This window comes from Hypomesus nipponensis, chromosome 24, assembly GCF_054491055.1.
Source record: "Hypomesus nipponensis isolate SF chromosome 24, ASM5449105v1, whole genome shotgun sequence".
Classification (NCBI taxonomy): domain Eukaryota; kingdom Metazoa; phylum Chordata; class Actinopteri; order Osmeriformes; family Osmeridae; genus Hypomesus; species Hypomesus nipponensis.
In genome coordinates, this window is record NC_140384.1 from 4865375 (window position 1) to 4893202 (window position 27828).

Genomic DNA, 27828 nt, shown 5'->3' on the forward strand with positions numbered 1-27828 from the left:
AATAAGCCCCCCCCCCCACACACACTGTGATATTACTGTAACCCATGGTTACAATAACGCAGAGTTTCATACATGTCAATGATTTATCCAAAATGGAGGCAGTTGGATAGAGAGTCTGGAAGCCTGAAGGCAGGGAAATAAAAAAGACAAACAAACAAACATTTGTCAGCAGTCAAAGTGTTTATGGGACAGAGTTACAAACTGCAGCATCAAACGTAATGATTTTACAGAGCTGCTTTGGGCACATGGTAGTGTACTGTTCACTCAAAGTAGCTGGCATTGCCGTTTACTGACTCCTCCTGACGGTTCCAAAGACAGATAACCTAGGTTCAATCCCAGGGCGAAAGAAAACAAGTGGTTTGGAAATTGTATATATATATATATATATGTGTTTTTTTTACTGTAGAGTAAATGCAAAATACACAGAATTCAAACCATACACACCAGGAATATGGCGTATAAAAACCACGTGGTTGTTGCTATACATTCTTATGTACAAGTGCAGAGTATTAAGACTTTTTTAAACTTCCATAAGGAATGTTGGATTTACAATGAGTACATACTCTCTATATATGTAAAGTTAACATAATGCCAAAAGTGAGCATCTGATTTAGAAAAAGAGTTAAGACAGGATCAAATAAAACCTTGCAGCTGAATAGTACATGAAACAAACGTAATGTTGAGTAACAAGCCAAAAATAAAAGCCATTTACTTGAAGATCTAATTCAATTTCAAAATAAATCTGTTATGTAACATTCGCGTGCTTTAAATGTATGTTTCATAAGGTTTCCATACAGCCAATAACGAATTCAGGTTTGTGGACTACCGGGCCTCAGATATATTGCATTTCAAATGATGTGAGAATAAAATAAGTAAGTAAAGTGAAGGCTCTTTATTGGACCATATCTCTCTGCCTTGCTCTCTCAATATCATTCCCTGTCTCCTCCTCTGTCACCCTCCTCTCTATCTATATCTCCATCCAATTTGTCTCTCTCCATCTCTCTATTGCTCTCCCCCCTCTCTTTCTCTCTACTTCTCTCCCTCCCTCTCTTTCTCTCTACTTCTCTCCCTCCCTCTCTTTCTCTCTACTTCTCTCCCTCCCTCTCTTTCTCTCTACTTCTCTCCCTCCCTCTCTTTCTCTCTACTTCTCTCCCCCCTCTCTTTTTCTCTACTTCTCTCCCTTCCAATCTATCTCTTTCCACATCTCTGTATCCCTCTCTCTACTTCTCTTACTCAGTCACTCTGTTGCTCTCTCTCTCTCTCTTTTCCTTTCTCTCTCTTTACTTTCCCCTCTCTTTGCTTCCCCCTCTCTTTCTCTTTCGCTCTTTCTACTTCTTTCTATCCCTTCTCCCTCTCATTCTCTCTCTCTCTCTCTCTCTCTCTCTCTCTCTCTCTCTCTCTCTCTCTCTCTCTCTCTCTCTCTCTCTCTCTCTCTCTCTCTCTCTCTCTCTCTGCATCTCTTTCTCAATCCATTTATTTCTCTCTGCATCTCTGTAAAGCTATCCTGGGCAGCATTAGATGACAGGTTAGTCTTTAGTAGCAGGTGTGTGTGTGTTTGTGTGTGTGTGTGTGTGTGTGTGTGTAACTACCGGTAGTCTAGTCTCAGCCTGCTAAGTCCAACAGGAACTCTGGCTTCCTACACAAACCTGTATTTGGAGACAGAGTGCTCAGTCCCTGAGTGAGTGTGTGTGTCTAGATGGTCTCTCTGTACTTGGCTGGGAAAAGCCACTGGTGAGTATGTGTGTATTTAAATATATGTGTGTGTGTGTGTGTGTGTGTAGGTATCTATATGGTCTTTACATAGTCGGCGGGGAGCAGTCTAGAGTGAATGTGTATGTTTGTGTGTGTGTGTATATATCTAGATGGTCTCTACATAGTTGGCAGGGAGCAGTCTCTAGTGAACGCGTGTGTGTGTGTGTGTCTAAATGGTCTCTACGTAGTTGGCAGGGAACAGTCCCTGTTGTCCATCTTTGCTGTATCCTCTCCACCAAGCCTTGTCCACGGTCTCCACAGCACTGATGATGTCACCAGGCTCAAAGGAGATCTCCGACTCGTCCTCTGAGAGAGTACAGATAACCATGGTTACGGTTAGGTGTGTGTGTGTGTGTGTCTGGCCGTGTGTGTGCAGCATGTGTAAGCATGAACGTACCTGCTTGATAGTCATAAAGAGCTCGCACACGCATCTGCCTATCTGGTGAAACCTGTGAGGGGGGAAAAGAGAACATTTCGATCCGAAACCACTGCAGACAGATAAAGGTCTTCAACCAACTGGTATTCGGCAGCATCAAGGTGACCTCTAGTGGTCGACATTGGTAGGAATCCCATTTGAGGCCCAAGCTCGACAGGGTTTGAGAGGTTCTAACGTGAGAGCTTTGGATAATCGCCACACCTCTGTTCCGTTCTCTGAGAACTCGTCGTTCTCGGCACCAGAGTCCTCCTCCAGGCCGCTGTGCAGGTTGTAACAGATAGCCAGCTCTGGGCTGCTCAGGTCTGTGGATGGACTCAGAGATCCTTCTGGGAAAAAAAACGGGCATGCAGAACACACGAGGCTCCGTCACACACAGTTTCACTTCGATAACTGGGGTGTGTGTCTGTGTGTATGTGTGTGCGCGCCGAGAGAGGAGACACACCTGTACCATTGTGTTCCACAATCTCCTCGAGCTCGCTCTCTTCGATCCCATTGGTTGATGGGAGGGGCACGGTCTCTTGTGTAATCTGCTGGAGCAGGTCCTCTAAATCTAAAACACGACACACCTGTTAGAAAAGACCTCCCTCCTGTATCCTGCCTTTGTTTCATGTACTCGACAGCAAGTACCCAAGGAGCAATCTACCTGTGTTAGGTGGCTCCTCCTCCTCCTCCTCTGAAAGCTCCACTAGGATTGGCTCAGCTGGGACCTGGGCAATATCCGATTGGTCGCTCTTCTGTCTGTCATCGTTGGGCTCTCCTCCCTCCTCAGCCAATGCGGTTTGTTCTAGAGCTGATATGGTGTCTGATTCCTGGGCTGGGCCCTCCTCCTCCTCCTCCTCAAGATTTGTACTCGGTTCTGTGACGCTACATATAGGCTCTGGTTTCTCCTCCTCCTCCTCTTCCTCCTCCTCCTCCTCCACCAGCACAGCCGTCGCTATGACGGCAGCATCCTGCTCCAGCTCAGCGTGTACGCGCGTGGCAACGTACCTCTCTGGAGGAGAAACACACAGCCAGCACCGTCAGAGGCAGGGGAGTTTACATGTTCAACACACTGAAGCAGAGTTCTGGTCTGATTCTACTCCTGGGATGGTTTCGGCTCTCTCTGTGAGACGGTGTGTGCTACCTACCTGCGGGCTGCCCAGGACTCTCTGGGCGAGGGGCAGAGGGAGGCTGAGGGGCTCCGGTGGGCTCCAGGGAGTCAGGGGGATAAGGGGAGAACTCTGACTGGGGTTGGGGTGGGGTGGCTGGAGGAGAGGGTGGCAGGGCCTGGGCCTGGCTGTGTGGGAAGGAGCTGGGGGAGACTGAGGCTAAGAAGCCCGGAGAGGCAGGGGGAGCAGTGGGCTGGGCGGGGGGTGGAGCGCAGGCTCCACTCGAGGGGAGGGTGGGCAGGGACGAGGCTGGGGGGGCGGAGCGTAGTGGAGACGTGGGAGGGGACACCACAGGGCCACGGGCCCACTGGGGAGAGGCAATTGGACGGAACCTGGGGCTGGGAGGTGACAAGGGGCGGAGGAGGGGGGAGGGAGGGGCCCGCGAGAAGGGGGATACCAACTCCCTGGGACTGAGGGGGGAGGTGGGGGTGGGCGCGTCAGACTTTCCAAAGATGAAGGCTGTGTCGGTTAGGCTCCTCTGGTACCGCCTGAAGGGAGGTTTGACTGGAAGGATGGAGAGAGAAGAACAATATGGGCGAAACATAAGACAGTGTGACAATGTTCCCTTCCTCTTCTCTTTCATTCCCCTCTCTCTCTCTCTCTCTCTCTCTCTCTCTCTCTCTCTCTCTCTCTCTCTCTCTCTCTCTCTCTCTCTCTCTCTCTCTCTCTCCACCGCCTCACCTGTGCGGGGTGACCCAGGGCTGGAGGGGCCCTGTGAGGATGACGACGACAGCTGTCTGAAGAACTCCCTGGGGTTCATGGAGCGCTGGGACACCAGCACCGCCGCCTCCTACAGGCCAGGGCATGGAATTACAGTCAGGCTCCGCAAACCCTTCTCAAATGCCCGTAGGAACATGTACGCTTGTGAGCAAGACAAAAAGACATGGGACGGGGGCACACACACACAAACTCACAGCTGCTTTCTCGATGGATTCGCTGCGTCTGAGGCGAGCCCTCATCTCCTCCTCGTGCTCCCTCTGTTCCTGCGCCTGTGATACGCCAGTAGACATGGGTCAGGGAGAGAACAATCGACACACACACAGACACACACACGCTCAGGTCGGTTGGAAGGCAGGTGGTTGTGTTGTCACTTACCCATTTCGATTTTTCTCTTCTGTGCATCTCTTCCTCAAGCTGAGCCTGCCTCCTTCTACATGGGATATGTCAAAGTTGTCACGGTGCATTGATAACAAGAGGTTCGTTTCATTGACTTTGGCTGGCTACTTCGGCCATATCACAAATGGCCACGAGATGGCGACATTGAGCCCAGGCAGCACTCCCTCGTACCTCTGTTCCTCGATCTTCTGCAGCTTCTCGTTCATCTTCCTCTCGCGCTCCTCGGCCTCCCTCCGCTCCTTCAGCACGCGCTCTCTCTCCAGACGCCGCCTGTCCTCCGCTGCGCGCGTCTTCTCCTCGTCCTTCCTCGCCTCCTCTTCGCGCTGAGGCAGGCGGAGCGAAAGGATCGAGACAGAGAAGGAGGGAGGGAGAGAGATTCACGTCTTTGAGACTAGTCTTTTACATTGCATTCAAACACCACACACACACACACCAATAGCCGGTCTTAGATGCCAGTGAGATAGCCGGTGGTTAATGTGTCTGTCTGTGTCTGTGTACCTCTGCCCGTGCCCAGAAGGAATCTCTGTTTATCCTTCTCATCTCCATGGCAGCATTGGTCTTCCTGTAGTTAGTACCCTGGACATAATGAGAGAGAGAGACACAGAGAGAGAGAGAGAGAGAGAGAGAGAGAGAGAGAGAGAGAGAGAGAGAGAGAGAGAGAGAGAGAGAGAGAGAGAGAGAGAGAGAGAGATGGAGAGAAGAAGGAACTTTAATTGCAATTGAATAGACACTACATTCGAAATTCAAAACAGCATCTATTTTTGCAGTGATCCATGAAATGTGTCATGGTTTGAGCTCCCTCGTGTGGACAGATCCTGCACTGCAGCTTGGAGGGTTCCTCACCACTGTCTCCTCCTTGACCACGGACCGAGAACTCCTTCTGAGGCGATCCTCTGGGGGGCGGACCTTACTCAGCTCTGCACCAATCACCTCCTCTGTCACATCCTCTGGTCTCTCAGCACTGATGAACACATGAGCTTCCTGAGGGAGGGAGGGAGGGAGGGAGGGAGGGAGGGAGGGAGGGAGGGAGGGAGAGAGAGAGAGAGAGAGAGAGAGAGAGAGAGAGAGAGAGAGAGAGAGAGAGAGAGAGAGAGAGAGAGAGAGAGAGAGAGAGAGAGAGAGAGAGAGAGAGAGAGAGAGAGAGAGAGAGAGAGAGAGAGAGAGAGCGTCACAGCACATAAAGTAAACAACAATTAATATTTTTATATTTTCACTACATTGTACATTTTCACTCCACTACATGGAGAGCGTTGGAATAATGTTTCAGATTAGCGAAAACAGCCATGAAACCAAGTTGACAAAGGGAGAAGAGGGTGTTAACCCTAACACACACACACACGCAGTGGTCTTTGACAGCACCACCCCCCACCACCCCACATACACACACAATGTGTTTTCTCCTGGATGGCCTTGGGGCCACAGAGTTGCACAACGGCGTTAGTTAAGAAAAGGGCGGGAACAAAAATACACTGTTCTCTGGCTTCAACTAGACAGGACAGGAATGTATTGGTTTGGAAGACAGAGAGTATAGAGGGAGAGAGGGAAGAGAGAGAGAGAGAGAGGAGGGGGAGAGAGGGAGGTTAGGTGGGAGGGGCTGTAGATGGGGGTGCTGTGTATCGAGGGGGAGATTTCCAAGAACGCACTGGGAGAGTGGTTTCCCAGTGAGTGAGCTTAGAGAGGGGATCACTGCATCTCGACGACATCGCCTCTCACAACAACAGAACGCCATGTTCAAAACGTGTGTGTCTGTGGGTGTGCAGGCCTGTGTTAGTGGATCCAGGCATCTTGCATGTGTGCATGTACAGCATACATGCATTTGTGTGTGTGTGTGTATATACTGTTTGTGTGTAAGTGTATTGTATGTGTACGTGTGTGTGTGTACCTGAATGTCACTGTGTCAGGGTTCCAGGCCAGCGCTCTGCAGCACGTAGCTGTCACAGCCATGGGGCCAGCTGGAGTCAGACTGGGCCCAACCACACCGGCGTCCCCAGCACAACTCGCAAATCTCTCCCCTCTCCTCTGTGCACGTCCAGCTCCAGACACACTCTGCTTCCATCCCACAGCTACCTACGCTGGGTTCCGACAAGCAGAATGGGATTCTTCTCTCGCATCGAATCCTTTTTTTTATGAGCCGCAGTGACTGATGTAATCCCCTTTTCCCTCCCTTCGGTCTGAATCTCCCTCTTTCTCTCTCCTCCCTTCATCTCTCTGTGTGTCTCAATGCCTCTCTGTCTTTGTCTGTCTCTCTCTCTCTCTCTCTCTCTCAATCCCTCTCTCTTTCTCTACCAGACAGTCTACAGTGAACCAGAGTAGAAACACAAGAGAAAAAGAGGAAGTGATTTGGAAGGAAGGAAGAGAGAGAGAGAGAGAGAAAGGGAGGAAGAGAGAGGGAGGGTTGTTTCTGTGGTTAGGAGGGCATCCATCAGCAACTCTCTCCCTCCTGACAGTGTGTCATTACCGCTGAGATGACAGACCTAGGTGATAATGCGGGCCCTCCCTTCAGGGCAGTGCCACCGCCGAAACTAAGCGCGCTCATTAGCACCAGGGCTACGCAGTCACTCCTCCGCCTCCTCCGCCTCTCCCTCTCCTCTCCCCCCTTCACCTCCTGGCCCTCCTCTGCCACACCCTCACCCTCCCCCCCTCTTATCTCCTCCTGTCTTCTTTCATGACTAACCTCGTTCACAGCACCTTTTCATTCTCCCCCTCATAACCCCATAATCCCACCTGTCTTTCCGAACCTCTGACATCCCACTATCGACTATGAGTGTTTTCTTTTTTTGCATGCCAGCCCACTGTCATTGAAGATAGTAAAACAAGCACAACTGTCAAAGCTCGATATCGCCAATGCACGCAAATGTCGGCTGGGTCTTTGTGCTCAACCGGCTGCACACACTGTATCACACTGCCAGCCAGGACTTGTAGAGGGACACCGAGTTAGAAAGAGAGAGAGAGAGAGAGACAGAGAGAGACAGAGAGAGAGAGAGAGAGAGAGAGAGAGAGAGAGAGAGAGAGAGAGAGAGAGAGAGAGAGAGAGAGAGAGAGAGAGAGAGAGAGAGAGAGAGAGAGAGAGAGAGAGAGAGAGAGAGAGAGAGAGAGAGAAACGCTGCAGGGGATTTTGACTGTGTCACAGCACATCCTCTTGGTATCAGTCCCAAAGCAAGGAGCTTTGGGAAAACAAACAATTGTGCTTTTCTCTTTGTCAGGAAAGGTTCTCCGCTCTTCCAGAAAGACTTTTTATGAAGGCTCCAAGCACCAGGGTTGGGTTCAGTGCATCCTGTAATTACATATTCTACCACATGGGGGCGTACCACCATAGATACCGTTCCAGTACTATTGGCGCTGTGATTGTCTGAGTTAGTATCGCAGCTGGGGTGCGTGGATCTTCGATCACATATACTTTCTCATCAGTTCTCAGAAAAATACTGGTTTAACAAGATGACTGCAAGATGACTTTTGGGAGAGTGATGCCAAAAGCAATAAAGGGCAAACAGGTTCCATCAAATCCAAGTCATCATTTAAAGATTATGTGTCTGTGTTATTTCACTGAATCCTTCATTTTCCCAGGGAAAGGGAGACGTAGCATGCAAAGTGGTAATATCATAGCTTGGGTCGAACCAAACAGAAAAGACACACACACACACACACACACACACACAGAAACTTTTTAAACGACACATACACACATACAAACACGCGTAAGCCCACAGTGTGTCAAATTCTGAAGGGGATAGTTTCAGATTGGGTTCACAAGGGTTCCCAGGCCAAATACTTCATGTAGTGTCAAATGAGAGACCCCCCCCCCCCCCCCCCAACAAAAAAAAGACAACAACTAACATTCCCCGGATGCTTGTGGGGTTGACCAGGCGATGCCTTTATAAGGGGTCTGGTAAACGCAGGCCAAGCCTATAGGCTGACGAGAGCCAATAAAGCTCTCTCCAGTTTCATGGAGATGTTAGACAAACAGTTCCAGGGGCACACAGGGAAGAGAGACAACAGGGACCTGGACTGCTGGAGCACAGAGACTGGTTACACACACACACACATACAGACACAGATAATCAGCATGCATAAGTCATTCATATTCATTCCCCACTTTTCCCCTCGGTTCCATCCTAGTTACTCCTATATCCACTGAGCCCTGTTTGCGCAGTCTCTCCGTGTGTGTGTGTGTGTGTATGTTAGCCTCTCAGAGTTCTATATCAGTGGCACCAGAAATAAATGAGCCCCCAGAACCCTGCCCCCCCCCCCCCCCCCCCCCCCCCGGCTCGCACCAGGCTGGCATGACCCCCACACCAGAGCACACCCCCGGGTTAGGAGGTTCACTGAGGACAGGAACCCAGGAACAATAGAAGGTAAACTGCTGTGTGTAAATATAGACCATGAGTCTGTATACAAATATGTGAGCAAAGCCAGAAACAAAGAAAACGTGTTTATTTGGTGTGTGTGTGTGTGTGTGTGTGTGAATGTGTTCCTGGGTGTGTATTTAGTGTGCTAGTGCTCGTGTATGGGTGTGTGCCTGTGTATGGTGTGAGTTTGGTGTTTCTGGTCTGTGTTTGGTGTGTGTGTGTGTGATGTGTGAGAGAGAAAACTCTCTCTGTTCATTCCTTCATGCCTGGCCAGTTCCACTCTCCCACACCAGAATCACCTCAGAATTGTCTTGACAACCGTAACTATGGGACACCCATTTCACAATATGACATTGTTGGGGGAAAACCCAATCATAGAGAGGGTGAAAGGGAAAACACCCACATCACCAACAAGACCCAATCCAGAAGGAGAGAAAGAAGGACAGAGAAAACAACAGGAGATGGTGTGAGAGAATGAGGGAGAGAGAGATAAAGAGATAAAGAACTATAAAGAGAAAGAGAGAGAGAGAGAGAGAGAGAGAGAGAGAGAGAGAGAGAGAGACCCACGCAATGCAACTTCTACAGTTCTGTGATCATGCCCATGCTGAATGCCACTAAATGACACAGCTGCAATGATGTCATCCTTTATGAGTTGCAAGGACCCCATAAAAAAATAGGAGAGAGAGAAAGAGAGAGAGCGAGAGAGAGAAAAGATGTGTTGTTTTACCTTGAAGAAATTCTTGATGGCGGGCACGTGGCTGGCACATTCCGTCCTGCGAAACTCATCCACATTCTGACCAACCTGCAGACAAACCCAGAAAAAGCACACACACACACACACACACACACACACACTGTAACTCAGAGTGTGTCAGAGGGTAGGCCTCTCTCCTCTCTTTCCCAGAAACCTGGTTCAAATTGATCCAATACAGGCCAAAATGACATCCATTTACAGTACTGCGTGTGTTTGTGTGTGTGTGTGTATGCGTGTGTGTGTGCCTTTGTGTACTTTGCTACCTCACTGCTTGACTGGCTACAGATGCAACCTCTGACCCCCACACATTCCACGAGGTCGTCATGGTGACAGGACCAGCAAAGCACACTGGGAACATTCTCAGCATCCACCAGCGCGTTTGAACGTGATTATGGAAGTGTGAATATTCAATATGTACACGAGTGTGTGTGTGTGTTCCCACAGCAAGTGGCAGTCTGGTAAACAGAGTCTGTTTGTTCAGAGACACATTACAAACACTGACGTTTCCACAGAGCACCAAGGGATGCTGCAGTGTGGGTCCCTTACCCAGGAGATCATAGCGATACGGGGGGGTCCTTCTGGCTCCGCTGCAGCCACCCTGCAGACCCCATACTGGGGCTTGGCAATGTGGAACTTCCCTGCCAGCTCCAACACACCTCCAGCTGTAGGAGTAGTGAACGATTACAGAGAAAAGGAGAGAGAGAGAGAGAGAGAGAGAGAGAGAGAGAGAGAGAGAGAGGGAGGGGTATCACAAACTGATGAGTCATCTTAAGGTTTCCATTCTAGAAACGTACAGTAGAGAGTGATGTGGAGATGATCAGGATCTTCTGGACAATCTTACCTCCAGAGTCAGTCAATTTGAGGTTGTTGGAGACCCCATCGTAGGTGAAGAGAGCCCTGGACAGACAACGACATATTATGTATATTTATTCCAGAACCACACTGTTTAATTGAACTGATAATTGATTGAATATAACAAAACCTGCTAATATTATTCCTGGAAATGTTTCATGTTAATGTTGGAGTCCTTGCTGTTTCATTTAGCAGACTAATGGAACATCCATTCCATAAGAATCCCCAAGTACAGCTGGGTTAGATCATGTGTTAAGTCAAGACACACGCGTAAAAACAGAGACACACAAAACCAAGACCTATGTTTGGTTTCAGTCGCGCATTCTTGGTTCAAACCCAAATGACCTTCCCCGCACTGTGAAGCATCTCCACAATGTGACCGGAGACTCTGTCACACACACACGACACTCACACTCAAACACTTCCTTCTCACACTCATTCTCTCCGCCTCCTCGTTCACTTCCTGTCTCGCCCATCACCTGTCCTAAGCCGGGATGCCTGGCGTAAGACAGGGAGGCGCTTACACAAGCCGAGAGATAACACAGCTATTGTTTTGCCGTTACCATGGTTCAGTCAGCTGCACCTGAAAATCATGCTAGCTATGCAGAGACAGGGGCAGCAGGCTTCTCAAGTGTTTTCCTAGGCAGGAGAGAACCTGTCTTACGGCTCATCTCAGTCCATCTCAGCTCAACTCTGACTACTGGGCATTCACGATATGAAACTGAACACCTCACGTTCGGTATCAGCAACAAGGAAGCCAGTATCAGTTAAGCCCTGATACTTGTTTTCTGAACTATGTCGTTTAGTGTTGTCGATAGGGAAAGGCTGTTTGCTGATACTCTAATGGAGCAGGACACAGGGACCGTGTGATAAATGATCCTCTCAAAACATGAAAGCAACACCTGCAACAGGAACTAGGATTCATCTCATTGTTTGCCCAAGAGGAAAAGAAGACCATGCTTAAAACATGTTAATGTATTAAATGAGAGCTTAATGATTTTTTCTCGTTCTACACAATTAGAAGTGCAGTTCAAATGTACTGATTTTGAATGTCCACACGCGTATTCAGAACTTGAACACGCATGTAGGATGTTTGTGCTTAAGTCCAATTCTTGAGTTGAATCAGAATGGACTTTTGTTGCGTGAATCAGGTTTTCAATTCACGCCACACCTGCAGTGTCCTGCAAACACAAACATGGCATCGATATCAAACTTGAGAAGTTTGTGTGTGTTTTGGTTTTTGTATCCAGGATCTACCAGGGCTATAGCCAAGCCAGGAGCCCTGAGCAACACGGTGATACTGCTCCTAACAGGATCACCATGGAGATATCAGCTGCTAGTCAGCAGCAAGGCTGAGACTGCGACTCCAGTTCTGGGCTGGCCCAGTTAGACAGAACAACACAGAACATGGAAACACTGGAGAAACAGCCACTTCCGTTCTTGTCTCAGAAGGCCTCATTAACAGTCTCAGATAAGAGTCAGCAGATCAGGTCCCCTCAGACTTAAGGGAGCTGCTCATGGTTTAATCCCGCACAGTTTTGAAAGATTATTACTTTTACTGAGAAACGGCAAACAAAGTAGAAAAAGAGCAAGAATGCCCTGTATTGGCAGTATTTCTTGACAATGTTCGCCTATTGTGCAGACACACAGGTCATTGTAGAAGTTTCTATAAGGGTCACACAGTAATGTACAGACACGAGCAACTAAGGACAGTGGGTTCTTTAAACCTTGTCGTCACTGTATATGAAAACCAGTGGAGTACACTAATCGTGTTTTCACATCTGAATTAGTTATGTTATTCTGACTGCATTGTCATTGGTGAAACAGTGAACAAGAGTGTCTGTGTGTGTGTGTGTGTGGGGGGGGGGGGGGGGTAGTGCGTGTGTGTGTTTTAATGTGGACACAATGCCCTTGTTGTGCCCCCTGTTGTGTTAGCAGGGAGCTGGCTCAGCCTGTCTCAGCCAAGAGACACTGCTCTCTCTCTGTCTCTGTCTGTCTGTCTGTCTGTCTCTCTCTCTCTCTCTCTCTCTCTCTCTCTCTCTCTCTCTCTCTCTCTCTCTCTCTCTCTCTCTCTCTCTTTCCCCCCTATCTCTCTCTCCCTCTCTCTCTCTCTCTCTCTCTCTTTCCCCCTCCCTCTCTCTCTCTCTCTCTCTCTCTCTCTTCCCCCCTATCTCTCTCTCCCTCTCTCTCTCTCTCTCTCTCTCTCTCTCTCTCTCTTTCCCCCTCCCTCTCTCTCTCTCCCTCTCTCTCTCTCCCTTTAAGGCCCTCTCTCTCTCTCTCTTTCCCCCTCCCTCTCTCTCTCTCTCTCTCTCCCTTTAAGGCCCTCTCTCTCTCTCTTTTCTTATTTCTCTTTTTCTCTCTCTTTTTCTCTCTCTTTTCTCTCTCTTCTCTCTCTCTCTCTCTCTCTCTTCTCTCTCTCTTTCTCTCTCTCTCTTTTCTCTCTCTCTCCCTCTCTCTATCACTCAGTGCACGCTGTGAAAGAGTCAGGAAAGCTTAGCACTGCTCATACAAGCTCATGGACTGCAATCACCTCATGTCATGTCACAGGCTCCAAGCAGCGTGTTTGTGTACGTGTGTGTGTGGGTGTGGGTGTGTGTGTGTACGTGTATACCCTCAGTCCCACAACATCCTAATCCGATCCGAGACAGAGCCGTCCAATGACCCCCACTTCCTTCAATCACACTGATCGGTGCTCCGTCGGAGGTCAGGGGTCAGCAGCCCCAGCAGCAGCACGACAAGTTCAGAGGTCACCTGGGATGCTGAGGGAGTCACAACGACATGCAAATATCCTCCACCCCCTCAGTCCTGGCTAAATACAGAGCCGAGTGCTCAGTCAAGCCCCCACCACTCTCAGACACTGCTGGCTTGTTCTTCTGTAAGCCTGTGGGATGGCTTAGGAAAGGCCAAGAGTGAGCAGCCAGATTATAACATGGGCTCCGAGCAGTGCACCACAGAGTTCATGGTATGGTTGAAACCTGAATTCTTTCAGAAGGCCCGAGAAGGGCCCGACACACACACAAACACATGGCTGCACCCGATAGCTTATCTGTCAATCTCGAGCCACCGAGGCCTTGACTGACTGTGTGTAGGAGCGAGGACTGGGGGGGGGGGGGGGGGGGGCAGCGTCTAATGGGGATAGTTAATGGGAGCCAGAGCGCTCGGTCTGATCCTCACACATGGGGTTTTCCTGAAAGCACTGGCTGATGAGAAAAACACAACCATGTCTGCACAGCAGCCCCCAGCCTCCGGCCACAGCCCCCAGCCCGCAGCCTCCAGCCTCTGCGATCATTTCTGTCTTAGTCATCGACAACATCAGAGAAGGAAAGCGGGAGAGAGAGAAGGAAATGACCGAAAAGGGGGGATGTGAGAAAAGTAATCTATGGTGAGGTTGAAATGAAGTATTCTCCCAGCAGTAAAAAAAAAAAAAAAAAAAAATGCAAAGATGACTGGTTGAAAAACATGACAATAATTTAAGAAAGGGAACAAACACAATATGTTGTCACCTCTGGGAACATTGTCAAGTATTTTGTGGATGGAATCGGGAAGGAAATCTGTACATCATTACTGCAGCATACTAACCTCAAAGTCTATCATAAACAAATGAGAACTCATTCATGTCTTAGCATGCATACACACCCACACATACACACGCACACACATTGAGAAGAAAACTAAAGCCAGTAACAACAAGAAAGGTTTTCTTTGGAGTGCAGGAGAGGGAGCATTGCCGCCAAACAAGCTCCGCTCCACCGTGATCACAGAGATGAACATGACATAAGCACATGGTGTCCCGCACCGGACAGAGCTTCCATCAGACTAACACAGGCATTTCCCATTCCCAAACCCCTCTAGGCCAGTTCACAGCAGTCTGTGTGTGTGTGTGTGTGTGTGTGTGTGTGTCTGTGTGTGTGTGTGTGTGTGTGTAGTAGTGGGTGAAGTACTGGGTTGGCTGTGGAAACTGGAAACACGACGCTCCACGCTGCAAGATCTCCAGGTTCACTCCTGTTCTGCTCTTCAAACAAACCCAGATCCTTATCGCCTCGGAGACACTCTCTCTTCTGGTCGGCTGTCAGACGGGGCTTTGATGATCCTTCTTATACCCCTGTGTGTTTACAGGAAGTAGGAGCGATGTGGACTCGCTTTACGCATCCCCGCTTGTGTCCTAATCCCCTTTTCCCTTCTCTCCAAGCCTCCCTTTAACAGCCCAGCTGTGTTTTCATATCTTCACTATCTTCATCTGCAGTTTGTGTCTTTGTACGGTACGTCTTCCTCTCTCATAGCCTCCCCCACTCCATCCATCCACCGTCCACTCCTCCCACCACCATCGCTCATGTCGGTTGCATCCCAGAAGCCACAGGTTTTTGTGCACTCAGACCTCTCTGCTCTCGGTGAATCCATGGGAGATTTGTGGCGCTCGCATACTCCTTCGTCTTGATGAAGGTTCAAAATATGTCTTCGCTCCAAATATGTCTTCTTTCGGGGCGAACGTAGCTTTCCTTTGAGCCCTCTCAGACAGGATATCACTCACTATCTCCCCCTCTCCTGTCTCAGCCCATACAAGGTCTACTGCAGAAACGTAGGGGGCGAGAAGGAATAGGTCTCATTCTTGACTCCTTCTCGTTCACATTCTGGCCACATTCAGGCTTTTCGCCCCGGCCCGCCTTCAATCCGTTTTCGTGTCCGTGCACTCGAACCATGCTTTTCTTTCCTTATCAAACTTACGCCACCCTCCCTCCCTCCCCCCCTCCCTCCCTCCCCCCCTCCCTCCCTCCCTCCCTCCCTCCCTCCCTCCCTCCCTCCCTCCCTCCCTCCCTCCCTCCCTCCCTCCCTCCCTCCCTCCCTCCCTCCCTCCCTCCCTCCCTCCCTCCCTCCCTCCCTCCCTCCCTCCCTCCCTCCCGCCTTGGCTCTGAGTTGACTTGGGGCTCCAGCTTCTATTTATAGCCCGTCGGCCTGTCTGTCTCCCTCGCCCCCGTCCGTGTGTTGGTGTGGAGGTCGGAGACGTCCCCTCAATGCAGCGCTCATTTCCTCTCTCCAAACATGGACAAAACTGCCCCTCGGAGCAGCGGCCCCACATCCCTGTCAGTGACCCCTGCCATGGCTCCGTGCATTCCTTTACACGTCTGCCTGCCTGCCTGCCGATGCTTCTATCTGTCTGTCGAACTTTCTGGCTGTCTGTCTGTCTCTGGTTGGCTGGCTGACTGGCTTGCGGCTTGGTTGTCCGGCTGGTTGGCAGGCTGGCTGTCGAGCTGTTTCGCTGGATGTCGGTCAGGGTGGACAGAATAATGCACAGGCCGTGTTGCTGTAGCAACAAGGTTTAGGCCAAAGACAAGTTAAGACCTATGGTCAGACAGCACACGCAAATCCCTCCACATGTACACACACACGCGCGCGCGCGGCAGCCGAGGTCTAATGAGAGCCGGGCAGCCTCCTGCTGCGGTGCATTACAGGGGAGGACCCAGGGGAACATAGGGCAGGCTGGAGCGGCTCATTGAACAAGCTAAAGAGCCCCTGGCCAGGAGGGCATGGGGGGTTAACATGTAATAGAAGTTAGCATTTAACATGCTTTCCTCCTCCTGGGAGGAGAGGGAGAGACTCTAGAGGACTCAGCATGAGCCTGGTACTGTTATTACTCTTTAAAGACAAACCAAATAAGTTGAAGAGACATTCTTTACAAAGTAACAGTGTCCCCCGGCAAAGGACTTCAAGTGAGCTTTGTAGAAGTTGGAATAGTTCCGCGCCGGGGTGCTTTATTGGGGTCGAAACGAACGTGAGAGCCATTCGTTTTCGGACGGTAAATATTGTGTCGTTAAATGAGTGCTGCCCAGCTGAAGCTGAGCAGACAACAAGAGAAATGTCTGACAGGGAGGAAGTTGAGTGTGAGTCAGAGCGATGGCTCCATTAAGTCTTGGCAGAGCTCTGCTCTGCTCTGTGGGCATGGGCCTGCCTGGTCCACCACAGCTGACCTACTAGCTGAGCCAAGTCATTATCATCGGGGTTCACAGTGGCCAAACAAACGGCTCTACTGAGTACACACACACCTCACTCAACGCTCCTGAATGACTCATAAAGGTCAGGGCGTTGATGGTTAGGTTTCGTCGTCTGTGTTCTGTATGTGGACGAGATTCCATTGGGACTGGTCGCGCCGAGAAAAGCGCGAGACTTGGTCTGGATGTGGGGGAAAGAGCGCTCTGCGATCTAACTCTGTGATCTGTCTCCAACAGTCAACAGACGCTCGGAGACTGCGCCGAGGAAATGAGAGATGGGGAGATGGAGCGGGGGAGGGGGGCAGAGGGGGGGGGGGGGGGGGGGGGGGGGGGGGCAGAAGGAGAGGAGGAGAGACGGGGGAACAGGAGAAAGGAGAGGGAAAGAGAGGGGAGGGATAGGGGAGAGGGTAGGCGAGGGGAGAGAGAAGGAGAACCGGATCCGGTGTCCTCTACTGTACTGGACTGTCCATACAAAAAGCCCAGGGGCTGCTGGGAGCTGACTGGGGGAGGCGAAGGACTCCCCTGGGTGGCCATTACACACCAGCAGAGCTATTTGGGCTATTTCGAGAGAATGAAGGAGCGAGTGAAGGATGATGGAGCTATGAGGGGCTCAGTAAGGGGAAGAAGGGGGTAGGAAAGAAGAAGTAGGACGCGCATGCCACAAGGGGAGAACAGAGCGAATAGTTGACTCCTAAACAGTGACAATGAAGGAGTGTAAGGTGGGACAGAATCTTCAGTGTACACAACTAATAGGTGGAGATATTTTTCAAAGGAAAATAACTTTTGGACAGTGAGGAGGGGAATCGGTAAGGGAGAGGGGAAAGGGGAGAGAGAAAGGGGGTGAGGGGGAGGGAGAGGAGGGAGAGGCAAAGCGGATGGAATGTTGAGGGAAGGAATGGAAATTTCTGTTCTCAGCAGAAACAGTGGAGGGTTTAGTACATGAACATGACACAGTGAATCAACAAACAAATGCATATTCCTGTCGGTGGCCAGGAGTGCAGGAAGGAGAGAAGACGGGAAAGAGAGAGTTTATATTCATATGAAGGTTATGTATGAACAGAATACTTTACATATCAATGGTATACATACCGTACACATATATATATATATATATATATATATATATGTGTATCTTGAGAGAGAGAAAGATAAACAAATATGTCTATTTTAGTTGACTTATACCACACTTCATGCCTTATTACAGTGTGAGATCTCCAAACATCCTTTTCATAGTATTATTATTTCCAACACAACGCCGTCCAAAGTGGAGTGGAGACACAGGTGTCGCGCAGAGCCAGCGCATGGCGGTCGGTATGTGACAGGCCGAGTGTTCCCGAGTGTAGCGGAGCGCAGGAAGGACAACAGCGTGTCTAGGGTTACCGCCTAATCCCCAGATCACCTTAGCCCCTAATTGTGTAAGCAGAGCTGTATGTGCAGCCATGACTTAGTTACCCCAGGGCTTGTGTTGTAATCTAATCCTAACCGCCACGCGTGTCGAGTGTGGATGTCTGTGTGTGGGATTTGAGGGGTGGGGTGTGGACGAGGACAGTTGTGTTGAAGTGACCTATGGCAAGCCATCTGACCGTGACTCGGACACAGAGAGAAAGCGTTTGTCACCCTCTTTTTAGAGCGGCCCTGCTCCAAAATATCCTGTCTCAACAAAAAGTGTCCGGGGGTTTGCAACGCAGGGGGAGGAAACAGTCTAGACCTCCATTGGGGTGTGTGTGTGTGTGTGTGTGTGTGCGAACAGGAGGTGATAACAGAGGAAGTCCAGATTGGCCCGTCTGCCCTCCCCGGCCCTGTTCCGCTCGCTCCACCATCATTACAAACACACGCCACGGTCGACACGGCGTCCAGCCTCAAACCGCTCACACGTAGCGACAGTATCACTCACTCATGACTAAGACTACCAAACACAGCGACCAAATCCCAACATTTGCTCTCTCTGTCTTCATAACCGTACCAAACCCAGACAGGCCACAACCAGCCTCATCCGTCAGACACTGACTGTTTCGGGGGTCCTGGCCGGGCAATGAGTTGCTTTAAACAGGCGTGTGGGATTGGACGTGACGGTTCATCAGCCACGTGGGTCTGGGATCAGGATGTTCTGTTCACTGGGCTTCTGCTCTGTGCGAGCGTCCTTCCTACAGCGGCAGACCAGGGCTCCACAAGTCGTCAGGCCCAAAGACAGCAGCCTCGTTATCAGAGGCCGTGTACTGAGGCTGATGGCGATAAGACTGCCTGGAGGCCCACAGAGGGGGTGCGTTCAGGAAGCGTTAGGGTTTTTTTTTTGGGGGGGGGGGGTTGCAGAGAGAGGGGTGCGTTCAACAGGGGGGGATGGAGGGGTGCACAAGGGGGAAAGAGGTAGGAGGGTGGAAAGACTAACAGGGGAGGGTGAAAGAAGTGACACAGGGTTACACACGGGGGTACAGGGGGCGTGAAAAGGGATGCGTTCTGGGGGGGGGGGGGGGGGGAATAGGTAGCATTCTGTTGGAGGTTGCCAGGTTGCCAGGGGGGGACACGAGCTGTGTGTGGGGTTGCTAGGAGACGTCAGCATGCGTCTCAATACGGGTGTACGTTCACGGGAGAACCCAGGACACTGGGGGTTTATTATGGGCTGGTGTCGCGTAGTGAAGCTGCTGGGGTTTTAGTGAGAGGGGAGGTGAACAGGATGGAGGGCCGCGGGGAGGGGGGAGGGGGGAGGGGGAAGAGGACAGGCGAACGAGGGGAGTGAGTGATGACCAGGCCCTCTGACTCGCTCCTCTGGGACAACTCTGGCATTTCCTGCCCAAGCTGTCCGACACACACACACACACACACACCTCCTTCTGTTCTTCACAGTGGTGTTACACGTGTATAAAAAAGCGTACAGCAGCACTGAGGGGGTGCAAAGAGGCTGTTATGTTAACATGGACGAAACGAACCTCTCTCTCTCACAGTCCTTCATTTTACAGTGTGGGTCGGGTCTGTGATTCTTTTGTCTCTGCTCTCGCTTTGCTCTCTGCCCTTCATCCCTCATTCTTTCCACTCCTTGTAGCCTCTCTCTCTGTTTCCCCTCCTTCCCTCTCTCTCTCTCTCTCTCTCTCTGACTCTCTCCCTCTCCCTCCTTCCCTCTCTCTCTCTCTCTCTCTCTCTCTCTCTCTCTCTCTCTCTCTCTCTCTCTCTCTCTCTCTCTCTCTCTGTCTCTCTCTGTCTCTCTCTGTTTCCCCTCCCTCTCTCTCTCTCTCTCTCTCTCTCTCTCTCTCTCTCTGTCTCTCTCTCTGTTTCCCCTCCCTCCTTCCCTCTCTCTCTCTCTCTCTCTCTCTCTCTCTCTCTCTCTCTCGACCTTAACCTTTTCCCTTGCTCCACCCTCCTCTTTTCGCTCTCCAATACCTCCACTTCTCCTCCTGTCTCAAATCTCCCCTCCTTACACACCACTCCCCCACCACAAGATCCTCTCCTAAACTCACCCCCCCCACAACCACCTCCTGTTCCCAGGGGGGGTCGTCATGACGACACTGCTGACCATCCTCTAAACAAACGAAGCGGAGAAGGCTTCCACTGAGTACTGGTTGAGTCGCGGTGTGATCCTAACAGGAGCCACACAGCCACATCTCCCTGTGTTGCCATGGCTCTGTCTGAGGAGCTGCATGTGCAGCGTTCATTCACTTAGCACGACGCAACGAAAACAATTTGCCAGAGGAGAAAGAGAGGCAGACTGGGAGAGAGAGAAGGGGAGGAGGAGGGAGACAGACAGACAGACAGACAGACAGAGAGAGCGAGAGAGCGAGAGAGAGAGAGAGAGAGAGAGAGAGAGAGAGAGAGAGAGCTGAAGAGGTTTAGTGAGGGTGTGGGACTCATAATTCGTCATGTATAATTAAGCGGACTTCAATCATTCTCCAACTGAACAGAGCAAGAGATGAGAGATTCAGTGCTGTTATTTGGCCCACGCACAAACCCTTTAAATAAGCCAAAACAACCCAAAACATGACAAGACGTTGCAGCCCTCTACAGAGACTCATCACGGCAGCACTGTCACCATCGTCTTCGAGACAAAACAAGAAACAAATTAACTGAACAATGAGAGTTGACGCACCGACGCCCAACATCGACCGAACCAATAGCTCGGTGTTTCAGTGTGTGCCAATAAACCCCCCCCATGGGAATTCTCTCCCCTTAGCAAACGCCTAGTCGTTTTTCAGCTCCGTCGCTCGCGTTTTTCGAACGCCTCCCTCTCTCCCGAGGAGGATCCAGTGGCCTCGCCGCCACGACCTTCGAGGTCTTTGTCCGAGGCCAACGAGGCCGCCTTCTCAGAGCAGCCTGGCGGAACACCGGCGTTTCCAAGTACCTCTGACGGGAGCCAGCTGTGTGGGAGCAAGTCTGATTCCAAGGGGGTTTGGTGTGGAGGGGGGGGGGGGGGGGGGCATTGGGAATGGGGGTGCACAGAGAGCGCTCTGTCTCCCCCTCCCCCTCCAGCGCGGGCCTCAGCCTTGGGAAGCCCAGGGAAGGCCACACAGCAGTCAGTCATCGGCCACGGCAAGGGGGGGGGGGGGGGAGGGGGGATCTTTCCAGTGTTCCAGAGAGAAAGAGGGACAGAGAGAGAGAGAGAGAGAAAGAGAGAGAGACAAAGAGAGACAGAGAGAGAGACAGAGAGAGAGACAGAGAGAGAGAGGTGGGGGAACAGGGACATACTTTCACGACGAGAAATGCGGCGTGCCACACAGTGGGCCGAGGGACAGAGCCATTGGGCACGGTCCCATGTATTTAGCATAGTGTTTGTGCACTGTGGCACTTTTGTTTCGATCGATAAACAGGCAGTGGCGATTGTAAAGCGAAGCTGGCTTTGTCGCGGGATCGCCGAGGAACAATCGCTTATTGTCGTGGGACGCATCGGTGGGGAAACATTTCCTCTGGAAACATTGAGCGAACGAGAAGAGGATCCGGTTTAACCGCTTGTCTGGAACTGGATCCAGTGAATGACAATAAGTCAGGTCAAGAAGTATCAAAAAGGCTCAGGGCATACTGACCTGAACCACCCATCCAGCCAGCCACACAAATACTTACAAACACACACACACACACACACACATACAGATGAACACAAATACACACAAACAAACGTGTATACGCACGTGCACACACACATAAACACAACATAATCAGTGTTTGGGAGAGCAGCAGCCAGTTGTTTGGAGATTATGCTAGCTCTCCAGCTTCAGAGCAGATCTCAACATGGAAACTTCCAACAACAACCACTATGGCTTCCATCACCATCCTCAGTCTGCCACCCACAGACCTGCCACTAAAGCAGGCCCACATCGGGTGTGATGGGCAGTTGCGGATGATGGGGCGTCATCCAGATATAGAAGATGTCTATCGTTGCCTTGGCGTGCATTGCCTCTCATTTGGATGGGAACTCTCTACACTCTCCCACACTGCTCGACCTCATTAGCCGCCCTTAGCTAGCCCACCAGCGCCCCACCCCCCATCTCCGAATAACTAGATTTGAGTGATATCTTTATCACAGAGAACTAATACTGCTGTATACACACAGTTCTGGGCCAAGGTCCAGGGTAAACGAGGCTAAACTCACCGTCCAGCTATTTATACATCAGATGAATCACACAGAGCGTGTTGTCACTACGCTTGATAACAATGTAGACTGGAGCTTTGAAGGCTTATCGTTCGAGAAAACAGACTGGCCGTTTTCCTGCCTTTTATAATCTGATCTGCAGTGTCCAGTCGGATTCAGGATATAGGCCTAAACTTCTAAGTAGTCACTGGCCATGCGTGGATTAGCAGTAATACTAAACCAGATGTATTACGGTGAGTGTTATTGGAGAGGTTTCGCTATCGGTGGTTGTAGTATAACCACCCAGGAACACTTCAGTGCCCGGCACCCCTCAGACTGAGTCATCCCCTGCTAGTGTTTAGACACATAATAGTTGTTTAGGTTAACACAGGCATGCTTGAAGTGAATGGATTTTATTCCGTAATCACATGGAACACACAACCTGATATCTCCCTGGTTCACACACACACACACACGCACATTTGCAGGCTGACGTGTGTACAAAAGCACAGAACGACACCGATAAACACACACCCACACACACACAGACACACACAGAGACTTCCACCAAGTAATTTGAGACACCTCTTCTTAAATCATGCATGAGCATGTGGAACCGTTGGCGAATCGGTGGAACAAAAACACCTGAAGGCTAGGGAAGTCAAAACACCAGCGTTTAGGAACAGGTGAGACGTTTCGTGCAAGATCAAAGAGACAGAGACTGAGACAGAACCGGGGAACAGAGGGTAATTCATACGTGACATGAGACGGGGGGTCTTAGTTTCACCATGGACTGTAATTAACGCCCTAGAACCTAGCATGTGAGTTCAAGCAGATCACATAAAGGAATTTAGGAACATTAAAATAGTAGACTCATAAAAGGTTAACCAGTCATAAAAGGTGGGGCTATTGTGGTCTGGGGTGACATGACTTTTAATTTATCTAAAGGTTATGTCATGAAAACCTCATAACACTTTTTATGAGATTTTGACTCTTGAGGTCTCACCCTAGTTTCTTCTTGTTCTTCTGAGGCTTGTGGCTTGTCAACTGGTCTTCCAAGCCCGTATGTCATTTGCAGGAAATGCTCGCTGGGTGACGAGGCGTTGTGAGTGGCTGTGCCAGCGGATGTCGACTGAACAAATCTGATTTAGATTAGAGAGGAAGTGACTTCCAGTGGCTAGGCTGCGACCTGGGTGAGAGTGAGAACGAGAGTCGTCGAACAACACGAGGAGGCACCCAGGCTGCAACACTGACTGTGGTTCCTTCAATGTCTGCAGCCCACAAAGCAGGAGATACTACGACATGATATATGTTTTTTTTTTTACGTTTATCTCTCGATGTGTAGGAGTGGTGCACTTCGTGTTTCTGAGAAGGAGATCTCTCATTCTCACACCTCTCTCGTGCCTTTTCTGTCCCTCTCGCACCGTGACTCATGAATAAAGCAGCGAAAAAGGGATTCGAAAGGATAAGAAAACAGTCAATGTGTGTGTGCATAGCCAGTGAGATCAGCAGCAGTGGTCATAACTGTGGTATGCACCACTGGAATAATTCACACGGACTATCATCCTACTTACACACACACCCATCCACAGTAAACAGAGAGAGAGAGCCAACAAGGCTGCAGCCTAAGAACAAGGTGTAGTAGACAGGGGTTAGTCACCGAGACCCGCAGATGTCTCAATACAGTCCACACCCAGACCTGATGAATAGGGGTCACGCTCCCTCGGAGTTCCAAGCAAGTCCCGTCGGATCGTGTGGGAGAGGAAAAGAAAAATGGGCTGCGAAAGGCTCGAGGAAAAGCTGCATTCAAACTTGCACGATAAGGACACTCGAGTGGATTTGGAATTGTTCACGATGGTCCGTTTCACTCGGTCCAAAACAATGCTGCTTGAACGTCGGACTTGAACGTCGGCCATAGATGTTGCCAGGGTTAGAAGGATACTTCTAGAAAGATGATGCCCTTCGCTGGCATGAGGAGACAGACTCCTGAATATCTGAGGTATTTTATTCACTCGTGAAAAGTGAGAAAGGGAAAAATGTCCTTGGTACCTTGTAGCTAAATTTAGCCTTGGCTGCGTTTCTTTTACGAGTCACAAAACAGAATGCAGAAGTGTGTGAGCTCATGCACTGGCAGACATAGAACTCGCTCCTCGCAACGTTGGCTTTGCAGGAACAGTATTTACATGACAGTATATGTGACACTTTAGACATAAAGTGCGTGTCTGCGTGACAACATATGTCGGCTGCAAATTGACCCACACAGTAAAAAAAAAAAAACTTCCCGTAACCAGTTCCCATAGACTGTGTTTACCTTTTCACACAAACGTACACATACAAGCATTCAGACTCGTCAAGTTGTTATGACGTATGGAACAGATGTGTCCGTGGATGAGGGGGGGGTGTGGAGGGACCCCACAGGGCTGTGGGCAGAATGGAGGGGTCTGCCTGAGGGATGCATTGATGCAGCCCACTCTGGTCCTCGGGGCCTTCCCACACTGGAGCTGTTTCCCATTCACAACCCAAGGTCATTAGATAATGCACCCAGGGACCTCAAGGCCAACACTGTGGGGGGTGGGGGAAATGCTACAAAACAAACCTCCCCCCTTAACCCGACCCTGCTCAACCCCCCCATTCTCTTCAAGCAACATCCTTTTATCCTCCCTCTCTCTCTCTCTTTCTCTCTCTCTCTCTGTCTCTCTCTCTCTCTCTCTCTCTCTCTCTCTCTCTCTGTCTGTCTCTCACACGAACACACATACAGAGTTTAAATGCAGCTCTATCCCCAACAACTACTTGGAACAGACAAGTCCAGGGGAATGATATTGTCATCATTGTGCCCTTCCCGCCCCGGTCCCCTCTCTCCCCAATTCAGTCCAGGCTCACAGTTTTTTCAGACAGTGTTATTCAGACTTCCAGAGTGTTTCCTCTTCAGTGGGAGGACTGTTATGGGTGGGGGGGGGGGGGGGGGTGGAGTGTGAGCGCTTCACAGGCAGGGGGGGAGGTTGGCAGTGACACAAACCAGAGTTGTTACCAGCGGAGAAAGACTCGAGTAGGATTCACACAAAGTGCTTCCCCGAGCCTGCTTATTGGTCTCGAAACAGTGGCATACATTTCCCCACTGTTGAATTGTTGAAACAGCAAGCCCAGCGTGGATCTGGAGTGTGTACTAGCAGAGTAGCATGCAGACCTGAGGTCCTAGTAGGCCATACTGCATGAGCTTGCTCAGCAACGCTGTGACGTCATGTCTGCTGCTGGCACAAGTAGTGAACGCTTACAGAGAAAAGGAGAGAGAGAGAGCGAGAGAGAGCGAGAGAGAGCGAGAGAGAGAGAGAGAGAGAGAGAGAGAGAGAGAGAGAGAGAGAGAGACAGAGAGAGAGAGAGAGAGAGAGAGAGAGAGAGAGAGAGAGAGAGAGAGAGAGAGAGATGCTGTTTGGATAAGCTGTTTGGATAGGCTGGATAAATCACCATGACTACGGCACTGCCAAGCCTTGACACTAGCAGAGAGGGGAACACCAAAGTGCGTGTCAGCTTCACTTCTATGTCTTCACAATTCACCAACTCTGTCTAATGGCTACTTTGGCGGTTGGGAAAATTGTTAACAGTTCAATCCTGGGATATGTAGTTGAAAATTCAGAGAAAGAAAATTTGTAAACACGTTGGTGTCCTTCGAATGGAAGGTGACATCCAGGTGCCCTAGGAATGCAGTAAATATGTCTAATGCTGAATGTTCGTGACCCACTTGAACGACATACTTTTTCTTCCTTTGTGTGCATGTCTGTTCCTACGTCATGCTGGTTGATGCGTGACCAGAAGCCGTTATAATACAGGCCAATAAATGCGTCCGACTTCGATGGACTGCTGTTGCTGAATGACAAAGCATCTCAAATATCTCCGTATCGACAGAAACCCGAGAGGTGCCCAGAGCACAAAGGACACACTCAAAAAGGCGAGGAGAGAACAGCCGAGTCACTGAACGCTAGGTCAGAGCGTAGTCCCACCACCGCCAGCCAGGTGTTAGTGCTGTGCGCGACACACAGATAGCCTGCCAGCCGTTCGGCACGCGCATTTCTCTAAACCACCTCCACTTCACCTCCACTTTCCTGCCGGATCTGAAAAACTTCGGAGCTCAACTACTCTGAGTATAAGATCCGTTAGGGTTCATAGAGACCTGGTCGGTGACGTCCTTTGGTCACCTCCGTATCCCTTACGCTCATGGATTTATTAAAACCATGAGATGCGTTACACAACATGCATGCACTCTTCTGAATAAGTAAAACATTTACATACAATTTACATCCAAGAACAATTAGCCTTGTTTATGCACTCTTATTAACATGATTTCATGGTTAGGTTGAAATAGAAAAGATTGTTAGATGTGGCTGGAATAGGTAGGAAAACGGGATAGATATTTTACCAGTTGGTGGATGAGCGGGGGTTGAGAATGTCCTCTTTGGCGGTGAGCAGCGACAGGCTGTAGGTATCAAGGTTGACCGCTCGCATGATGATAACGTTTTTCAATCCACTCCCGAAAATGTCTTCACTCTTTTAGTCGCTCTGGCGTACCAACGGTAAACGGCAACACCGAAACAGTGATGCGCTTTCACGGCCGGTCATGCAAAGTTTGTGCAAGTATCAATTTGGAGGTTACAGACAGTGCGCCAACGGTCTAGGCAGGCTGCACACACTGCGTGGAGAAGACTGCCGTAGCGACTCTTGTGCGCTCAGATGGAAATAAGTTTTCAGCTAAAGCCCCACCTCCCTTCGTGAGGGTGAACAGCACAGTTCCACTCTGAAACAGTAGCCTAGCTTTCCTCCATTCCATTCAAGCCTTTCGAAACTCAAACTTTGCAAGACAAACGTACGTTTGTCTGTGTGATTGAACTAAGAATTCCTTTTAACATAGTTTATCTGTTAACAAACCACTTTATCTAGCTTTCATTAAGGATTACATAAAACACTTTCCGTGAATCGGTGCATGACTGTATTATTGCTTCCTTCATATTTACAGAGGAGTAAAATACATGCTGTCTGCCTTTTTAGACAAGCATAGGAAGGGGGGAGGGGGGGGGGGGGTGAGCAAGAGTCTGGGAAGTCCATAAAAGCTGGTGCTGGAGACATGGAGGGCTAGAGGACGGCCATGATGGAGAATAGGGGAGCACCAGTGGTCCTGCCAGCCTGTCTTGGTCTCCCCAGGTCTTTGAGAGAGCCCACCCCATGCAACCCCATGTAAGTCCCCAGAGAAGTCATTTCCAGTGAGGGCCATTTCCAGCCAGACCATTCAACTATCCCAGGGACCAAATTCATGGGAAATGCTTCTGAGGCAAGAGCACACTGTCAAAACTGAAGCGAGGACCATAGGGACACTGCATACAAACACCCAAAACAGACACGCACACGCGTGCAGTACACTTACTGCACACACACAATCTCCCGTGATCGCGTCTACTGATCTCGCACACAGACAACATTGCGTGTGAAGCCATAACCACATCCTAAAAGGAGCTGTCTTTGTAAATCGGATACAGCATGCTATTTCCTGGCTGCGAGTGCAACTTCCCTACACGTCTGAATCAACCAACGAGGTTCTTGACGAACAGTTGCTTCAGCCATGCAGCCCTGTGTTGTCACCCCCATTGGATCTCCTTACAACATCCTCACTCTCATCCTTCACACACACACACACATCCATCGCTCCGTCGTGGCCCAGGCGTACATGCCTGGGGGTGGAGGTGGGGTGAGGGTGTGTGTGTGTGTGTGTGTGTGGGAGGGGGAGACTAGAGGCCAAGATGTCCCCATGCCCATGCTATTCTTATAGCTTCCTGCCATTAGGCTCCTTGCTGGCCCGGGCCACTCACACACACACACACGCACTCACACACACATCCCAGCCTC

The 27828-nt window shown here is 50.2% G+C and overlaps 1 protein-coding gene and 1 long non-coding RNA gene across 4 annotated transcripts in view; one reads left to right on the plus strand and one right to left on the minus strand.

Moving 5' to 3' along the window:
- LOC146232802 (uncharacterized) overlaps nt 1–7954 on the plus strand; it is a 55088-nt gene extending 47134 nt beyond the window's left edge. The window contains exon 3 of the long non-coding RNA XR_014742309.1: nt 7656–7954. This is a non-coding gene — a long non-coding RNA (uncharacterized LOC146232802). The remainder of the gene's footprint in view (nt 1–7655) is intronic.
- Nucleotides 162–26621, minus strand: LOC146232803 (uncharacterized). Of its 3 annotated transcripts, XR_014742308.1 has the most exons (17): nt 26351–26621; nt 10394–10449; nt 10099–10214; nt 9526–9600; nt 5296–5433; nt 4951–5028; nt 4624–4775; nt 4432–4486; nt 4251–4325; nt 4018–4126; nt 3316–3840; nt 2832–3179; nt 2631–2738; nt 2390–2514; nt 2150–2201; nt 1590–2058; nt 162–323 (listed from the first exon to the last, which is right to left on the minus strand). XR_014742308.1 is itself a non-coding variant. In XM_084690796.1 (16 exons), exons 1-16 carry the CDS (start codon nt 26434–26436, stop codon nt 1922–1924), a joined length of 2235 nt encoding a protein of 744 aa, XP_084546922.1. In that variant the 5' UTR covers nt 26437–26621; the 3' UTR covers nt 162–1921. The 3 variants fall into 3 exon arrangements, 2 of the variants coding, with proteins under 2 accessions (XP_084546922.1, XP_084546923.1); XM_084690796.1 differs by having other exon boundaries at nt 162–2058; XM_084690797.1 differs by lacking the exon at nt 26351–26621 and adding an exon at nt 14346–15081 and having other exon boundaries at nt 162–2058.
- Nucleotides 26622–27828: the final 1207 nt, after the last annotated feature.

What these genes read in the sequence shown, in the direction of transcription:
- LOC146232803 (XM_084690796.1), bottom strand. Translation starts at nt 26,436, where the DNA reads ATGCGAGCGGTCAACCTTGATACCTACAGCCTGTCGCTGCTCACCGCC. An exon ending in AATCCATCGAGAAAGCAGCT is followed by an intron (nt 4,127 to 4,250) that starts GTGAGTTTGTGT and finishes CCTGGCCTGTAG; the next exon opens with GAGGCGGCGGTGCTGGTGTC. An exon ending in TGTGGAACACAATGGTACAG is followed by an intron (nt 2,515 to 2,630) that starts GTGTGTCTCCTC and finishes TTTTTTTCCCAG; the next exon opens with AAGGATCTCTGAGTCCATCC.